At 50.5% G+C, this 14,360-nt stretch overlaps 1 protein-coding gene across 3 annotated transcripts in view; it reads left to right on the top strand.

The window, feature by feature from the left end:
• The window catches only part of XPO5 (exportin 5), a 38,065-nt gene extending 24,184 nt beyond the window's left edge, over nucleotides 1–13,881 (top strand). For all 3 annotated transcript variants that reach the window (XM_073338467.1, XM_073338468.1, XM_073338466.1), the window contains exons 22-33: nucleotides 1,694–1,794; nucleotides 3,431–3,527; nucleotides 4,050–4,186; nucleotides 5,034–5,131; nucleotides 5,985–6,031; nucleotides 6,672–6,766; nucleotides 8,973–9,038; nucleotides 9,702–9,784; nucleotides 10,657–10,764; nucleotides 10,976–11,113; nucleotides 11,308–11,472; nucleotides 12,104–13,881. In XM_073338467.1, the coding sequence (XP_073194568.1) occupies nucleotides 1,694–1,794; nucleotides 3,431–3,527; nucleotides 4,050–4,186; nucleotides 5,034–5,131; nucleotides 5,985–6,031; nucleotides 6,672–6,766; nucleotides 8,973–9,038; nucleotides 9,702–9,784; nucleotides 10,657–10,764; nucleotides 10,976–11,113; nucleotides 11,308–11,472; nucleotides 12,104–12,247 (1,279 nt within the window). In that variant the 3' untranslated portion in view covers nucleotides 12,248–13,881. The remainder of the gene's footprint in view (nucleotides 1–1,693; nucleotides 1,795–3,430; nucleotides 3,528–4,049; nucleotides 4,187–5,033; nucleotides 5,132–5,984; nucleotides 6,032–6,671; nucleotides 6,767–8,972; nucleotides 9,039–9,701; nucleotides 9,785–10,656; nucleotides 10,765–10,975; nucleotides 11,114–11,307; nucleotides 11,473–12,103) is intronic.
• Nucleotides 13,882–14,360: the final 479 nt, after the last annotated feature.

Raw genomic sequence — 14,360 nt, 5'->3', positions numbered from 1 at the left:
TTTCCAAATTTGTTTTTGAAAGCTGAACCCTTGTCTATAATTTGCAGCAAGCGCTGGTGTAAATCTCCCCCACAGTAGTCTGCCACACGCCAAATGTCTGTGCGGCCTCTGCTTAGCAGTAAAAGTTCTGTGGTGCACTTTGGTCTGTTCCCATTTCAAACTGGGTTAGATCAAAGCACACCAGGGAACTTTTAGTGCATGGCAGGGGGGACCACATGGGTAATTAGTGTGCAGGGGGCTACTGCAGGGTAGATTTACACCTCAGCTTGTCATGGACTAGCTGTTCATGTAGACAAGCCCAGAGTCCCCTTTCAGGGAAGTAAAACCAGTCATGACCTCCTTTCTGCCCCACTGTGTGGTGTTAAAAGCCTACCCAAAATGAGTGGTCCGTCAGAGTAGATTGTTTAGACCTTCATGTACTTCCTCTGCTCCCTTATATGCCTTGAACAGTGAAATAGTTAATAATGGTTACAACTAAAATATCATCACTGGCATCTGTGTTAGCACTCATTGAACTGAATGGGATAGTTCACACCTCAGAGCTGTGTTTGTTTCAGGCTCTCTGCAAACTCAGGCAGAGATTGCTGCATCTTTTGTACTTGGGTCATCTCTTTGAAGGTTTTCTTCATGACGATAGCAGCTAGAGACTTATTTAAACAAAAAAAAGAAAGCTGAGACTCTGAAGAACAATTGAGGCTTGTCTGTGCCCCCTGCCCCCAGCTAGTCCTTCACACCCCCCAGGGGAGCGCGCACCCCACTTTGGGAAACGCTGCTCTAGGGGGAGATACTGAGTTGCCCTTGATCACCTCTAGCAGCAGGTACAATGGCATTGCAGTTTTGGAGGAGGCTGTTGGGCCGTTTGGCTGCAGGATTTATGCTGTGTGCAGCTGTCGACGCCCAGAGTGGAGGTCTGAGGTCTCAAAGGAGAGAGGTAGGTGAGAGAGACACCCCCTGCTGAGACAAGCTCTGAGAGTCACTACTCTGACTAGTGAAGGACCCTTTTTGGCCTGGATGGCAAAGAACCACCCACCCTTGGCTGAATTGGGATCCATCACAGAGAGGTGACAGTGAGTGGCTATCTCCTGGTTATGCAGAACTCTTCCCTGCCGGATGCATTGTCCAGGGGGCATATGTCTCTGCCACACTGCCACTTGTAACATGTGTATATTAGGCTGTTGTGCTCCCTAGAGTTCCTCCAGTGCCGCCTGCCACTCTGGGGACTGTGACCCATCCCTGAGGTGCAGCGTGTGTATTTCGGAGCTGGGACAGCCTCTCCCTCTGCTGGGCCATTGGGTGCAGAAGATCTTGCTGGAAACAGAATTCATGTCTGTGGGGTTTTTAAATATATTCTCTGGCCGCGCTGGCCAAGCTAATGAGCTGTTGCCAGTGTCGACTGGAGAATTGTTGGGAGTCTTTGCTGCTAGCGCTCGAAAAGGGTGGGGTGAACGGGTGGGGAATGTGAGGGGGCAGCTGGGAACTCCAGGACAGAAGGTGGAGTCTCTCCATGTCTCTGGAGTATGAGCTTCCCTGATGTTTTCCCAGGTGGAGAAGGGGGATCCCATGCACAAGTGCTTGGTCTCACCTTCCTCAGCCACAGAGGAGCTGTTGACAGGCTGAAGGTGGAGGATTCCATTGCAAAGCAGCAAAGGGGCTTGACTTGCATGAGTATAAACTACTTTTCCTTCTCTTTCAGGACCCACAACAATCTCTACATGCCAGAGATGGTGGCTAAGCTGGGGGAAACATTTGCAAAGGCTTTAGATATGCTGGAAGTGGAGAAGAATGCCATCCTAGGTAAAGACAGCCAGCTCATTTTCATCTGAATCAACCTTCCTACCCAGTTCACCAGCAGGAAGTGGTAGCACAAACCCTCATCTCCCTATCTCGGCTGGGGGGGCATTACAGCTTCTTGGCAGTTCATTCCCAAAAGAGGGACTGAGCTACTCATGTGTGTCTGTCTGTCAGCTGCATTAATGTTTCCATGTATACACATTTGGATCTGTGTGCTCCCATAACTAGATCATTGTTCCACAGTAACACTGCCTGCCATAGGAGCAGAAATCTGCCATCTCGGCATCCTCAGTAGAAATCTGGCCCCTGCCATTTGCCTTTAGTCATTATAAGCAAGGCCCTATCAAATTCACAGCCATGAAAAACGCGTCACAGACCGTGAAATCTGGCCTTTTATGTGCTTTTACTCTATACTATACAGATTTCATGGGGGAGACCAGCAATTCTCAAATTGCGGATCCTGACCCAAAGGGAGTTGCAGGGGGATCACAAGGTTATTTTAGGGGGCAATCGTGGTATTTCCACTCTTACTTCTGCACTGCCTTCAGAGCTGGGCGGCTGGAGAGAAGCAGCTGTTGGCTGGGTGCCCAGCTCTGAAGGCAGTGCCCCGCCAGCAGCAGCGCAGAAGTAAGGGTAACAGTAATGCAACCCTCCCCTACAATAGCCTTGCAACCCTCCCACCCCAACAAGTCCTTTTTGGGTCAGGACCCCTACAATTACAATACCGCTAAATTTCAGATTTAAATAGCTGAAATCATGAAATTTACTGTTTTAAAAAACCTGTCAGTGTGAAATTGACCAAAATGAACTGTGAATTTGGTAGGGCCCGAATTATAAGTAGGTTTTCAGAACCTCATCCAACAGATTTGGGATGCATCAGGCATGTTAATATATGAAGTGTTCTGTGTAACCAGGGAAGGATGGTCCTGGGGTTAAGGCACTGGCCTGGAACTCGGGAGATCAGGGTTCAATTTTCGACTCTCTCACAAACTCACTGTGACCTCATCAAGTCACTTCATCTCCCTGTGCCCCCCATCTGTAAAACAGGGATAAGCCTTCCTCTCTTTAGGCTGGAAGCTCTTCAGGCAGGGACTGTCTCTTCCGAGGTGTTACAGCACCTAGGCCACTGGGGCCCTGCTGGAACTCTAGAGGCTACCATGGTGCTAACGACTTGCACCCAGTGAGTCTGGCCAGCCCCCAGGACAGCAGGTGACTATTAAAGAGCCCACAGGGGCTGTTGGAAGAGGGGTTGCAGAACTGGCAGGTTCTCTTCTGGCCTACTTTGAAAGGCTGGCCCTGTCAGCCTATCCAGAGCAGTGAAGAGGGGCTAACGGAGCTGTTGGAAGTTGCACACGCTTTTGCTGCATTTCCCTAAGCTTAGAGAGCTGCCACATGTATATAGTGGGTATGTCCAGTCAGCAATTGTCCAGATGTGGGGGTTCTGTTGGGTGTGTGGTATTGGTGTTGTAAATGGGCTGGCTGCCTCCTAGCCTCGCTGCTTGGTTCCACGTGATCGTGCTGAGCACCTCGCTCTGTGCTCTCCCAGCCACCAGGCCTGGCTTAACTGGGGCTGCTGTGAAGGTGCTGTAGGATGGTTTGAGGTCTGTGGTTGATATATTCGATTTTCCTTTCCCTTCAGGCCTCCCTCAGCCTCTCCTGGAGCTTTATGACTCTCCTGTTTACAAAACCATCTTAGAAAGGATGCAGGGCTTCTTCTGTACCCTCTATGACAATTGGTAAGATCTCCCTCACACAGTCACTGATCAGCTGTAACCTGGAGTGGACCATCCTGGGGAGGGGGGATGGCATTCTGACCTCAGCTAGCAGACAGCTTTCCATGTGTGTGCACTATGGTTTTTTCTAATATCCAAGTGACCATGAGCAGTGATGTAACACAGAGCTCCTGTAACCCACCAGACATACCTGGTGTGCAGCTGCCAGATTAGCAACACAGGCTGGTGGGTCTCCTGATAACGCTTCCACTGTCTGCTTGTAATACCCTGACCTAGTTTGCTGCTTGTGTCCTGTTTCAGGGTTAGTAACATCAGCACTTGGGAATGCTTGGTGCTTAGATACTTCAGGGATGGTCCCTCTGCACATTCCTGAGAGAGGTATCCCATAGTGAAACTTCCTGTGGGCTTTATGTAGCCACAAGGCAAACACATCTCCAGAGTGGAGCCCTTCCAGCCTTTGCTACCATGGGAGGCATCGCATCTGTTGTGCAGCTTAGCTCACTTATACCTGGCTTTTCATTGTAGTTTTCACATCCTGGGTAATGCCGGCCCGTCAATGCAGCAAGACTTCTACACTGTTGACGGCCTCGCCAGCCAGTTCCTCAACTCAGCCTTTGTTAACCTCAACAATATTCCCGACTACAGGCTGCGCCCCATGCTTCGTATCCTTTGGCTGTGGCCTGAAACCAGCCCAGCAACCACTACAGAATGTGGCAGAAGGCTCCCTTTCCAAAACTGCTCTGGCTTCACCGTCCCTCCCCCTCCTCCCCAAGGCTGAGCCAGTGGAGGGAGTAGGGAAGTTAGATCAAATTAAATAAATCCTGCCTCTGCCCCCCTTATATTGTGGCTAGGACTGTTCCGCTCTGTTTAGTGGAGTGTGAGCAGGTGCACCTCGAAAGGCACTGCAAAAAGTGAAGTCAGCACAGATTACACGTGCAAAGAAGTTGCATTGCCCTGGGCAGCGGCAAGAAGGAGGGCCTCTCTGCCAACAAGTCCAACCTACAACAACCTTTGGGGGCTAGATTTCTCAGGAGGTTGGAAACCGGGTAATCTGGTGACTGGTTCCGACTGGCTGTGTGCAATGAGCTGTGGTGCTCAGTTCGGTTCCCAGGGCACAGCTGTCTACATTGCAAAACTGCAACACCACTTGGCACTAATTGTTCCCTTTCTGGGCAGTCTCAATTGAACGGCCTTCACACACTAAAAGTGGGGCCTCCAAGACCCAGGTCAGGGCTGCTGGGAAGGTGGGCTAGAGAAGCCTGCTGGGCCGCTCTGTGCAGTTCCTGCTCTGACTTCAGATGCTGGTACTGGTGTGAACGGTTCATTGGTGGTTGTCAGTCTGTTTCAGCTAAGAAGCAGAATGCATGGGGCTCTTCCAAGTATACGATGGAGCACTACACGCTGGGATCTGCAGTCTTCATGCTGTATGGTTGTCAGCTGTGTTGGTGCACTGCAGCCTGCCCTGGCATGAGACTTGAGCTGCATAACTTCCTTAACCAGCCCATGCAGGTGTGTTTGTGAAGCCCTTGGTTCTCTCCTGCCCCTCGGAGCACTACGAAACCCTTCTCTGTCCCATGCTCGGCCCACTCTTCACCTATCTACATGTGGTAAGAAACAGCTTTTTCAGCAGCCCTCCAGCCTCATCCTTAGCAGGGCTCCAAAGCCCAATTACACAGGGAGCAGAGCCTAGAAATTTGACTTTGGCCACTTCAGTGTGTGGAGTCTGGATTCCAGATATCGTCTTGCCCAGTTGCACCCGCTGTGCTGGTGTGTTAGAGTTCCTGGCTGTGAATTTCCAGGCTTGGGGATGTGAGCCCCCTGTGGTCTTCAGTCATTTGAATCTCTGTAGCCCTAGGCCCTTGGTAAAGCTGGGTCTGCACTCCCTCCTTCTCCCTTTCCTGGTAGGTAGCTCTGTAATTCCTAGAGCCAGCACAGCTACATCAGCTTTCCAGCCATCACTAGGCCTGTGGTTCCCAAACAATGGGTTGTGCCCCAAGTGGGGTTGCTCCATCAGCAGATGGAGTTGTGGTAATCCCAAGTGTGCTACAAAATGGCGTCCCCTGAGCAAAAATGGCATCCTCCACACAGCATGCCCTCACATGTACCCTCCATGCAAGATCTTGCTGTGTGGAAGCTGCCATTTTAAAATGGCATCCTTCATGCTGCCTGGAGTCGTGGGAAGCAATACATCTGCAAATGGGTTCATGCAGGGAAAAAGACTGGGAACCGCTTCAGTAGGAGTTTTTGCTGGGCTCCTGCCCTGTTCAGGGGGTGGGGGAGCTTTGAGAGAGGTATATTTAAACTTCTTTTGAGTCAGACCAGGTTCGTCACAGAGCCATGTCTGGTGGCCAGGGTCCTGCCCTGTTGGCTCTGCGGTCTGGTGAATGGTGTTCAGAACTCTGTACAGCGTTACTGGGATGGCTCCTTGAGGTTATTAAATCTTATCTGGTATTTTTGCAGAGACTGTCCCAGAAATGGCAGGTCATCAGCCAGCGGAGCATACTTTGGTAAGGGATGTGGACTGAAGGAGAGGCAAGGGGTGGGAACCACATCTTGGGATTCTCATCTGGTCTTTTGCCTCCAGCCGGCAGCACTGAGGAAGGGAGTAACCCTCCAATAGCAATATCTGTGAGCTCCGGCGGGTCGTGTCCAGCCCTCCTGATTGGGATGGGAGCACAAGAGACCACCCCCCGGCCCCAGAGAAAGGGAATCAAAATGGAGGTGGTGCTGCTGGGCCTGGGGGCTTGGACTCCTAGTCTGTGGGGAGTGTGAGCTGTTGAGCAGCTGCCTGAGGAGTGACTGTTCCCTCCAAGCCTGCAGCGCTGTAAGGGAAGATACCCTGAAAAGGGAGACACCACCCCTCTTGATGCTTCTCCGTGATGCTTCTCCGTGATGCTTGATGCTTCTCTCAGTTCCACAGTCTCTCTCTCGTCCTCACTGGGAAGTGAAGATCTTGGTTACTCTTTGGTCATGGGAGAACTTGCTGCCCTCCACTCTTCTGTTAATCTGGGCTGTGATCCAGGCCAGAAGCCTGGCCAGCTGAGTCGTTTGCGCCATGTATATAGGCAAAGCTAGCATACTAAGGTGCTGCCTCCCTGGTCTCAAAGTGCTCCCCTAAACTTCCCACCATCTTATTTTTCTTTTCAGCGAGGAGGACACGGCAGATGACAACCCTGAGTCCCAGGAGATGCTTGAGGAGCAGCTGGTCAGGTTGCTCACCCGTGAAGTCATGGATCTTATCAGTAAGTGAAACAAGCTGGTTGCAGGATGTCACAGGGAGAGTCCTGCCCTGGGCAGGAACACGGGGGTTGCCAGACTGCATCATACCTATGGTGTAATGGCCAGCAACGGAAGGCAGATGAGAGAGAAACTGCCCCCATGAAGATCTCATCTAATCCCTAATTGAAATCAGTTTACAGCCTAAAGCAGGAGGTTTATCTTCCTTCCAGTACGTTTTTCTGTTAGCATTAACTATTAGAATTCTGAATATTCTTTGTATCCATGTAGGAGTCCAGCCCCTCTTTGAGTCTTGCTGAATTATTGATTGGTGTCTGATGGGGTACATGTGCTATGTTTCCTTGTGTGTGGGATCAGGGTGGGGGTGTTAGCCCGAGTGCATTGGCACCACCAGGAGCAGAGTCGGGCATGGCCAGATCATCGTCTTTCTGCTGGTAATCACATCCCTTCTCCCTCTGTGATGAGAACATCTCTCTTTCTTTGGCAGTCCCCTTTAATTAGCTCCCAGGCTTTCACACACCCCAATCCAGAGTTTGAGGAAATTTATTTCCACATAAGAATTACACCGTGTGTGAGAGCCTGACCTTGTGAGTCATTTCCTAATTAGCCTCACTCCTTTAGGTTGCTGCACCCCAGCCAGGATCCTGGCACTGAATAAACTTGCTCCAGTGCCCTTTTCACTGCTCAGGATTTCTGAGACAGTCATGTACCCTGTGAAGCCCTGTGACAGGTTCCCCACAGGGTGCTACCTGGAACTGGGGTGCCACTGAGCCCCCCTGCTCCACCAGCCTGGGCTCTCTCTTACACTGTACTGCTGTGACAAGCTGCAACACCCTCCAGGCTTCAGCCTGCACTTTCCCCAGCATACACACAGGTAGGGACACACCCAGCTGCAGTTACATGCATACAGGCTCTTTGGCCAGCCCCTGCATGGGAAAACTACAGCTAGGGCATCTACCAGCTTCTCAGGCCCTCACCCCCTCTGGAGTATAAACCCAAAATTGTACTGTCTTGTGCTGCACAGGAAACTGTACAGCATAAGCTCATAAAATTCGCCCCCTCCCTCAATGTTGAGAGGAATATGCAACAGCCTTTTGCCCTTGAGTTATGATTCCCACACATTGGTTTAGATAAAGCAAAAATAAGTTTATTATCTACAAAAGATTGATCTGTTTGCTGTCACTTATAATCTAAGTAGATTACCTAGAAAATAAACAAAAACGCAAACTAAACTTAATATACAAAATGGATTGTATATGAATAGCAATTTCTCACCCTAAGAGATGATACAAGCAAGCTACAGATTCTTAAGGGGCAAGCTGCACTTGCGGGGATTCCAAGCTGTAAGCGTGTTCCATTCACAGGCTAAAAATCCCTTGAGCCTGGATCCAGCACTTCCCCCAGTTCAGTCTTTGTTCCTCAGGTGTTTCCAGGCATCTTGTGTGGGGAGTGAAGAACGCCAGACAATGATACTCCCTGCCTTATATAGCTTCTGCATATGGCGGGAACCCTTTGTTTCAAAGCTTGGTCCCCAGACCAGTCTGTGGAAAAATACTGACATCCCAAGATGGAGTCCAGCATCACGTGGTCTGATCACATGTCCTTGTAGAATCATAGCAGCCATTAGGAGATAAGATTCTCCAAAGGCCTATTGTTTTCCTAATGGTCCATTCCCCACCCACTGTCTAGAATGAAAGCATGTTGTCTAGTCGGCGTTCCCCAGATGAATAATTACATTTGAAATGCAGAGACCTAGTCAATATTTATAACTTCAGATACAAACTTGATACATGCATACAAATAAGATACTCATATTCAGCAAATCATAACCTTTCCAATGACCTCTCACATGACGTATCTTCTGTAAAATACATCATAACTCTATCTTAATCCTATCACAGTAATATCACTATGAAGCATATGGGGTGCAGTATCACAATCCCCCTCTCCAGTCTGGTACTGCAGCGGGTTTGAGGATGAAGATGCTGTGATGAAGACACTTGAACATTCTGCCCCTTAGCCCAGTCTTCGGCCTCACTTCCTGGCTCTAATGTTGCATTTGGCGTTCCTCAGCCGTTGTGCAGGGAACAAAGTTTGGGGCGTGTTGGGGGAGAACAAAGCAGCAGGGTCCCATGAGAGTGAGCAGGATGATCCGTGTAGGCTCTGTGCTGATATCTCCCCCGCCCTCCTGACCTGTTCTTGTGTTTGCAGCTGTTTGCTGTGTTTCAAAGAAAGGCACCGCTGAGCATAACAGCTCTACTGCTGCAGATGGAGACGGTGAGTATGTTGCCTTGCTGTATCCGCTCTCCACTGCCGTGCATACAGACAGACCCTTCCCATCTTTAGGCTGGCCTTTCAGAGAGACTGTGGCTTTCATTTGAGGTTCTGCACAGTGTCTGATCAGGGTCTCCAGCTCTGCCCCTGGTGGAGCTCCTCTCTAGGGCTCAGGAGTCCAGTCTGAGCCTCATGAGTCAGAGCTACCCATACTGACTTTGCAGGTAACTCTGCAGGAACCCAAGCGCTGGGGAAGTGTCTGTGATTCTTTGTCCTGTGATGGTGAGGCTTCCTCCTCCTAATCCCCTCTCAGCCGGATCTTACCTCTAGGATACAAGATGCCTTTTCCACCCCAGCATATGAAGCAAGCCAGCTGCTCCAACCGGTGCTCTGCAGGCCTTGTTGGCATGAATGGGACAGTGGAAGTTGACCCCAATGAACTGAGCTGGGGTGTCTGGTGAGAGAGGCTATCTGCATGGCCTCCATCCTAGCTGGGTGAGCCATAGCTAGGGGATGCTCTCATCCACACAGGCTTGCTTGGAGGTGTTTCTCTGGTGGGCTGAGGTGTCGACTCCAGAGTGTCAACAAACTCTAGAACCAGAGTGAGCCTTGCTGGTGTAGGAAGGGAAGATGGTGTTCACGCAGTTGCTTTTTCTCTGCTTGTAGATGATGAGATGATGTCCACAGACGTGACCCCACCTTCCAGTGCAGAGCTAACTGAGCTGGGCAAGTGTTTGATGAAGCAGGAGGTAAGAGAGTGGAGATGCTGGAGGCCTCTCCCACTTTCTGTACCCCTTGTACTTTACTGTAGTCTGTCCATGCTCCCAGTGCAGCTGTCTAGTCTGTGTATCCCCTGAAACAAGAGACCCCTGTAACAGAGGGAAAGTCTGTTTTAAGGGCCTCACCAATCATCCTGGAAAGTGCTAAAGGGGGAGGAGAGAATAAGGATTCAGGCTTCTAGTGCATTGCAATCTGAGTTGATGTATGGTCCATGCTAGGAGTAAGTCCTTTCCTGTAGTGTTGCCTGCCTGGCCCTGCCCCCTTTTCTGGGCCCTGCCTTTCAAGAAGAACTACTTGGAGCAGCTGATTCTTCTGTAACATCTGCCCAAATTAGCAGTTTTTGCTCAGGTCGGAGCAGAGGTGGGGGTGCTGGGAATTCTCTGTCCTGAGGCACTGGCCCAATCCACTTTACTCTCCTCCCCACACTCAAACTCCTCCTCAGATATGCCCCAGAGTTCTTTGCACCGACTCCAAAGTAGCAGCTAGTGTGAGTTCTTGGAGTGTTCTGGTGTTTGTTCCTGCCCACTTGCAACTGCCTGACACCTTGCTTCAGCAGAGACTGGCAAATAGGAGCAGACCCAGACTCTGTGGCACCTGCAGGCTGACCAGGTACATGCTGACCCTCTCTCATGCACAGAGTGGAATGCAGTGTTGCCTTTGGGGATAGTCAGGGACCTCAGCATGCTTCTTGCCTTTTGTTGGAGCATTAAGTAGGGTGCCTCTGTTAGGAAGATATCCCACCTGGGTTCGTGTGAAGGCACCCCCATCAGGAACAAACCCTTCAGCCAAGCTGAGAAGTGCTTCCACTGACTCGTTCTTTCCTCTGCCTTCCGCTTTCCAGGATGTCTGCACTGCTCTGCTGATCACAGCCTACAGATCCCTCTCTTGGAAGGACACCCTGTCCTGCCAAAGAACCACCACTCAGCTTTGCTGGCCACTGCTCAAACAGGTACTTTCCCTACAGGGGACCATTGGTGGAGGGGGCAGAAATGGAAGCTCTGAGTACTGGTGGTTCCTTCCCTTCTGACCCCCTAACCTTCATGGACAGACTCTGACTTTGGTCTGGATGGGAGCTAGATGTTTCCTTCAAATGGACTGTCTGGAGCAGGCCTGGCTTGTGTTAGTATCTTGGTTCCATGCTGCTGTTGTCTCTCCCCTAGGTGCTCACAGGGAACCTGCTCCCTGATGCAGTGACCTGGTTCTTCACCGGTGTGCTGAAAGGGTTGCAGACACACGGACAGCATGACGGCTGCATGGCAGCTCTTGTCCACCTGGCTTTCCAGATCTATGAGGCTTTGGTAAGGAGCTATCGGGAAAAAAGGGGGAATCTTTATAGTGCCAGGTTTGATAGATAGTAATGAATGAACTAGTCCCGGGCCTAAGTGAGGAAGGGGTGGAGGAGGTAGTAGCCCCCTTCCTCTGTGCCATCAGGGGAAGGTGGAGGCTTCTGTGGTAGAACTTCTTTGATTGGTCTCTTCCCTTCTCCCTGTAGCGCCCCCGCTATGCTGAGCTGAAGGCAGTGATGGAACAGATCCCAGAAATCCAGAAGGAATCGTTGGAGCAGTTTGACTCCAAGCTTCTCAACCCAACTCTGCTGAAAGTGGCAGACAAGCGCCGGAAGGACAATTTCAAACGCCTCATTGCAGGCTGCATCGGGGTAGGCAACCGCTGAGCCCAGAGCAAACCTGTTTCCTCCCTGTGGTCTGGGCTCCTGAATCCTGTAGAAACGGCCCTAGCCAGCCCGCATCTCCCCTCAGCCCCTTTCCCTTGTCCAGCTCTCGTGCTGCTGGAATGTGGCTGCAGCACATCCTTCATAGTGTTTGTGCTGCTCTGGCTCTCTCCAGCCCTGGCCTGGGTGAGATGGTAACTGAGCACTCAGGGCACCTTGCGGAAGCTCTCCTAGCTGAAGGGCTGCTGGCTCGCTGTGTACAGGGCTCCTGCAGAGAAGGTGTAAGCACCCCTGGGCAGGGCCCACGGGTGGGTACAGAGCTTTAACCAGGACAGCACCATTGGGTTAAAAAACACTGGGTTCCTGTCGACTATGTGGTCACAGTCAGGACCCCATTGTGGCAGTGTCCATTGGCATGTACTGCAGATGCCAGGCTACTCTCCTGGAGACAGAAAAGAAGGGGGACATGAACTGGAGCAAAGCATAGCACCCGAGCTGGGTAATGACTGCCGTAGAACCGGAGAATGCCTGAGACACACTTAGGTGACAGATTTTCCTTTGGCGGAGTGGGTCTGCAGGTGCAATGACTAACCTAGGCCTGTCCCTCTATCTCCTGCAGAAGCCTCTGGGAGAACAGTTCCGCAAAGAGGTTCACATCCGGAACCTCCCATCTCTCTTCAAAAAGGTGAAGCCATCGCTGGAGACAGACGTACTGGAGAATAACGAGGATGGAGAAGGCCTCACTGCACTCTTTGAGCCCTGAGTTGGGGTACCTCAGCCACCCCCATCCTCACTTCATATTTTCTGTCTCCTCTTGTAGTAACCACATTAGATTCCTCTTATCACTGCTCCATGTGCATTTGCCTAAACAGAGCCCCCACTGGTCTCATCCCCATACCTTTCCTGTGCGGGGATGTGCCCTGAGTTCGGACTTGATCCAGCCTGTCAAGCTTTCCCTAATTTTCCTGTCGGATTTGCAGCTTTAGGCCTCAGCTTGTGTGCAAGATGAGAGCTGAGCACAAAGACTCCACTAGGTAGAGCCTAGTTATTTTGCAGCCTTGGGTCACTCGAACCCCACCTGCTTCTGGGCTAGTCCCTCAGGAGTTAGGTTGAACAGGAGAGGCAGAATAGTATCCCAGCGAAGATGGCACTCCCCAGCCTCACTCTGAAGGGAGGGAGCCAGGCTTCACCTGGGACGCATCACACTGCTGTTGTGCCCACCACTGGCTGTCCCCATCTGGTATCATCTTCAGTGTGACGACAGCAGAGGGCTTGTTTTCTGGTGAATCTCTTTCCCTCTTGGACTACTTGAAAGCAGCCCTAGTTTTCTCAGCTGTGATTGCTTTCCTGGCTGGAGGCTGCATGCTTGGGAGTGATACAGTGCCCTAGAATCTCCCGGAGTCAGTGTTCTCAGTCTGATTTTTAAAACACTGCTCCTCTCTGGAAGGAGACAGACGTCGTCGTATGTGTGCTCAGTAGATCTTACTCCACAAGGAACCAAATGGAAAGCTGGCTTAGCCTTATGCTAGTTTCTATCAAAAGCCCCTCAGGGCTGGGGCAGGAATGTCATGCAGCATTTCCTGTGGACTGGAAAATGACAGGTGCAGAGTGTGGAAAATCTGGACCAGTATGCCAAGAGCCTGTAAACCCTGAAGGGGATCAGCCCTCAGTGTTGCGCGGGGATGACAGTGGGCCTGCATTCTGCTTTAGGGATATGCAGTCTCCAGTATCACCGTTCTTCCTGAAATCTTGACCTGCTGTAGCCAGGGGTTGAGGAAGATGGGGGTTGATCAGGAATTTTACCATTTTAGCAGAATAAGGAAATGGGGACTGAGCTTTGAACCCTTCTGTGCCCTGTTCTGGTGGCAGTGAGGGTGGTTTAGAGTTTGTTACTTGAGGATCAAGTGTTGTGGCAGGAGTTGGGCTTTGTAATGCAAATTGTATGGTGGGGGAAGGTCTTTATCCAAAACGAGCTTTTATGGTTTGCCATCCAGGGGACTGCAGAGAAGTGTATTGGCTAGGCTGGGGCCTGGACGAGGGCCAGAACAGAAATCTTAGAATAGAGCTGGAGAGAACAGCAGGCTTCGGGAACACAGCGTGACCATCCCTGTGGCCTGAGCCCACTCATCCTATTGCCCTTGTTACTCAGTCCCTTCCACTCTTTGCCTCATAATCTTTTTACTTACTCCTGAGCTGAAGTGACTCCTGGCTTCAGCAGAGGCTGGTTGTATTTATTGTGTTGTGGTATTTTTAACATTGTGACTTCATGCTACAAACAAAGATTTTTTTTAATGGTTTTTAGAGCCTTCTTTTGTAGGAATATTAAATGCAAAGCTGTCTCTGGATTGGTTGTTAAACCTCTGAATGTCAATAAAGGTATTTCGGTTTCATACACAAGGTATCATGTCTGTCTTTATTCTGTGGTGTTCTCTTGTCCAGCTGATGGTGAGGCTTCCACACTGTGTATTTCTCCTCCCAACACCCATTTTTCACTCCAGTGGCAAAAGTGTTTCAGACTCACAGCACTGAGGTTAATGTACTCTCCGGGCTGACTTGCATCATTAGCCATACATTTGGGTGAAGATCAACTCAGAAGCTTAAGAACTGTAGTCTACGTTAAAGGTATCTAATTAAGGGGAAGGTATACATGACCTTTCAAGACCAACAGCTGCAGTTAAAGCCGGGGAAAAAACAACTACAGTTGCACCTAAACAAAATACTATCTCTCATTCATGTAACCACTGCAACCTAACTCTGCCTCCGTTGGCATACAAGAATGTATCACCGTCCTGAAACAAAGCAGTGCCTGGGGTGGTTCATTTGTCCTTTGGAAGTGACTCCTGATACTGAGCTATGGAAGCTAATTTCCAAAGTTT

This window comes from Lepidochelys kempii, chromosome 3 (assembly GCF_965140265.1).
Source record: "Lepidochelys kempii isolate rLepKem1 chromosome 3, rLepKem1.hap2, whole genome shotgun sequence".
In the NCBI taxonomy this organism is placed as follows: domain Eukaryota; kingdom Metazoa; phylum Chordata; order Testudines; family Cheloniidae; genus Lepidochelys; species Lepidochelys kempii.
Note: the sequence above shows the minus strand (reverse complement) of the source record. Positions and strands in the feature narration are given on the sequence as shown.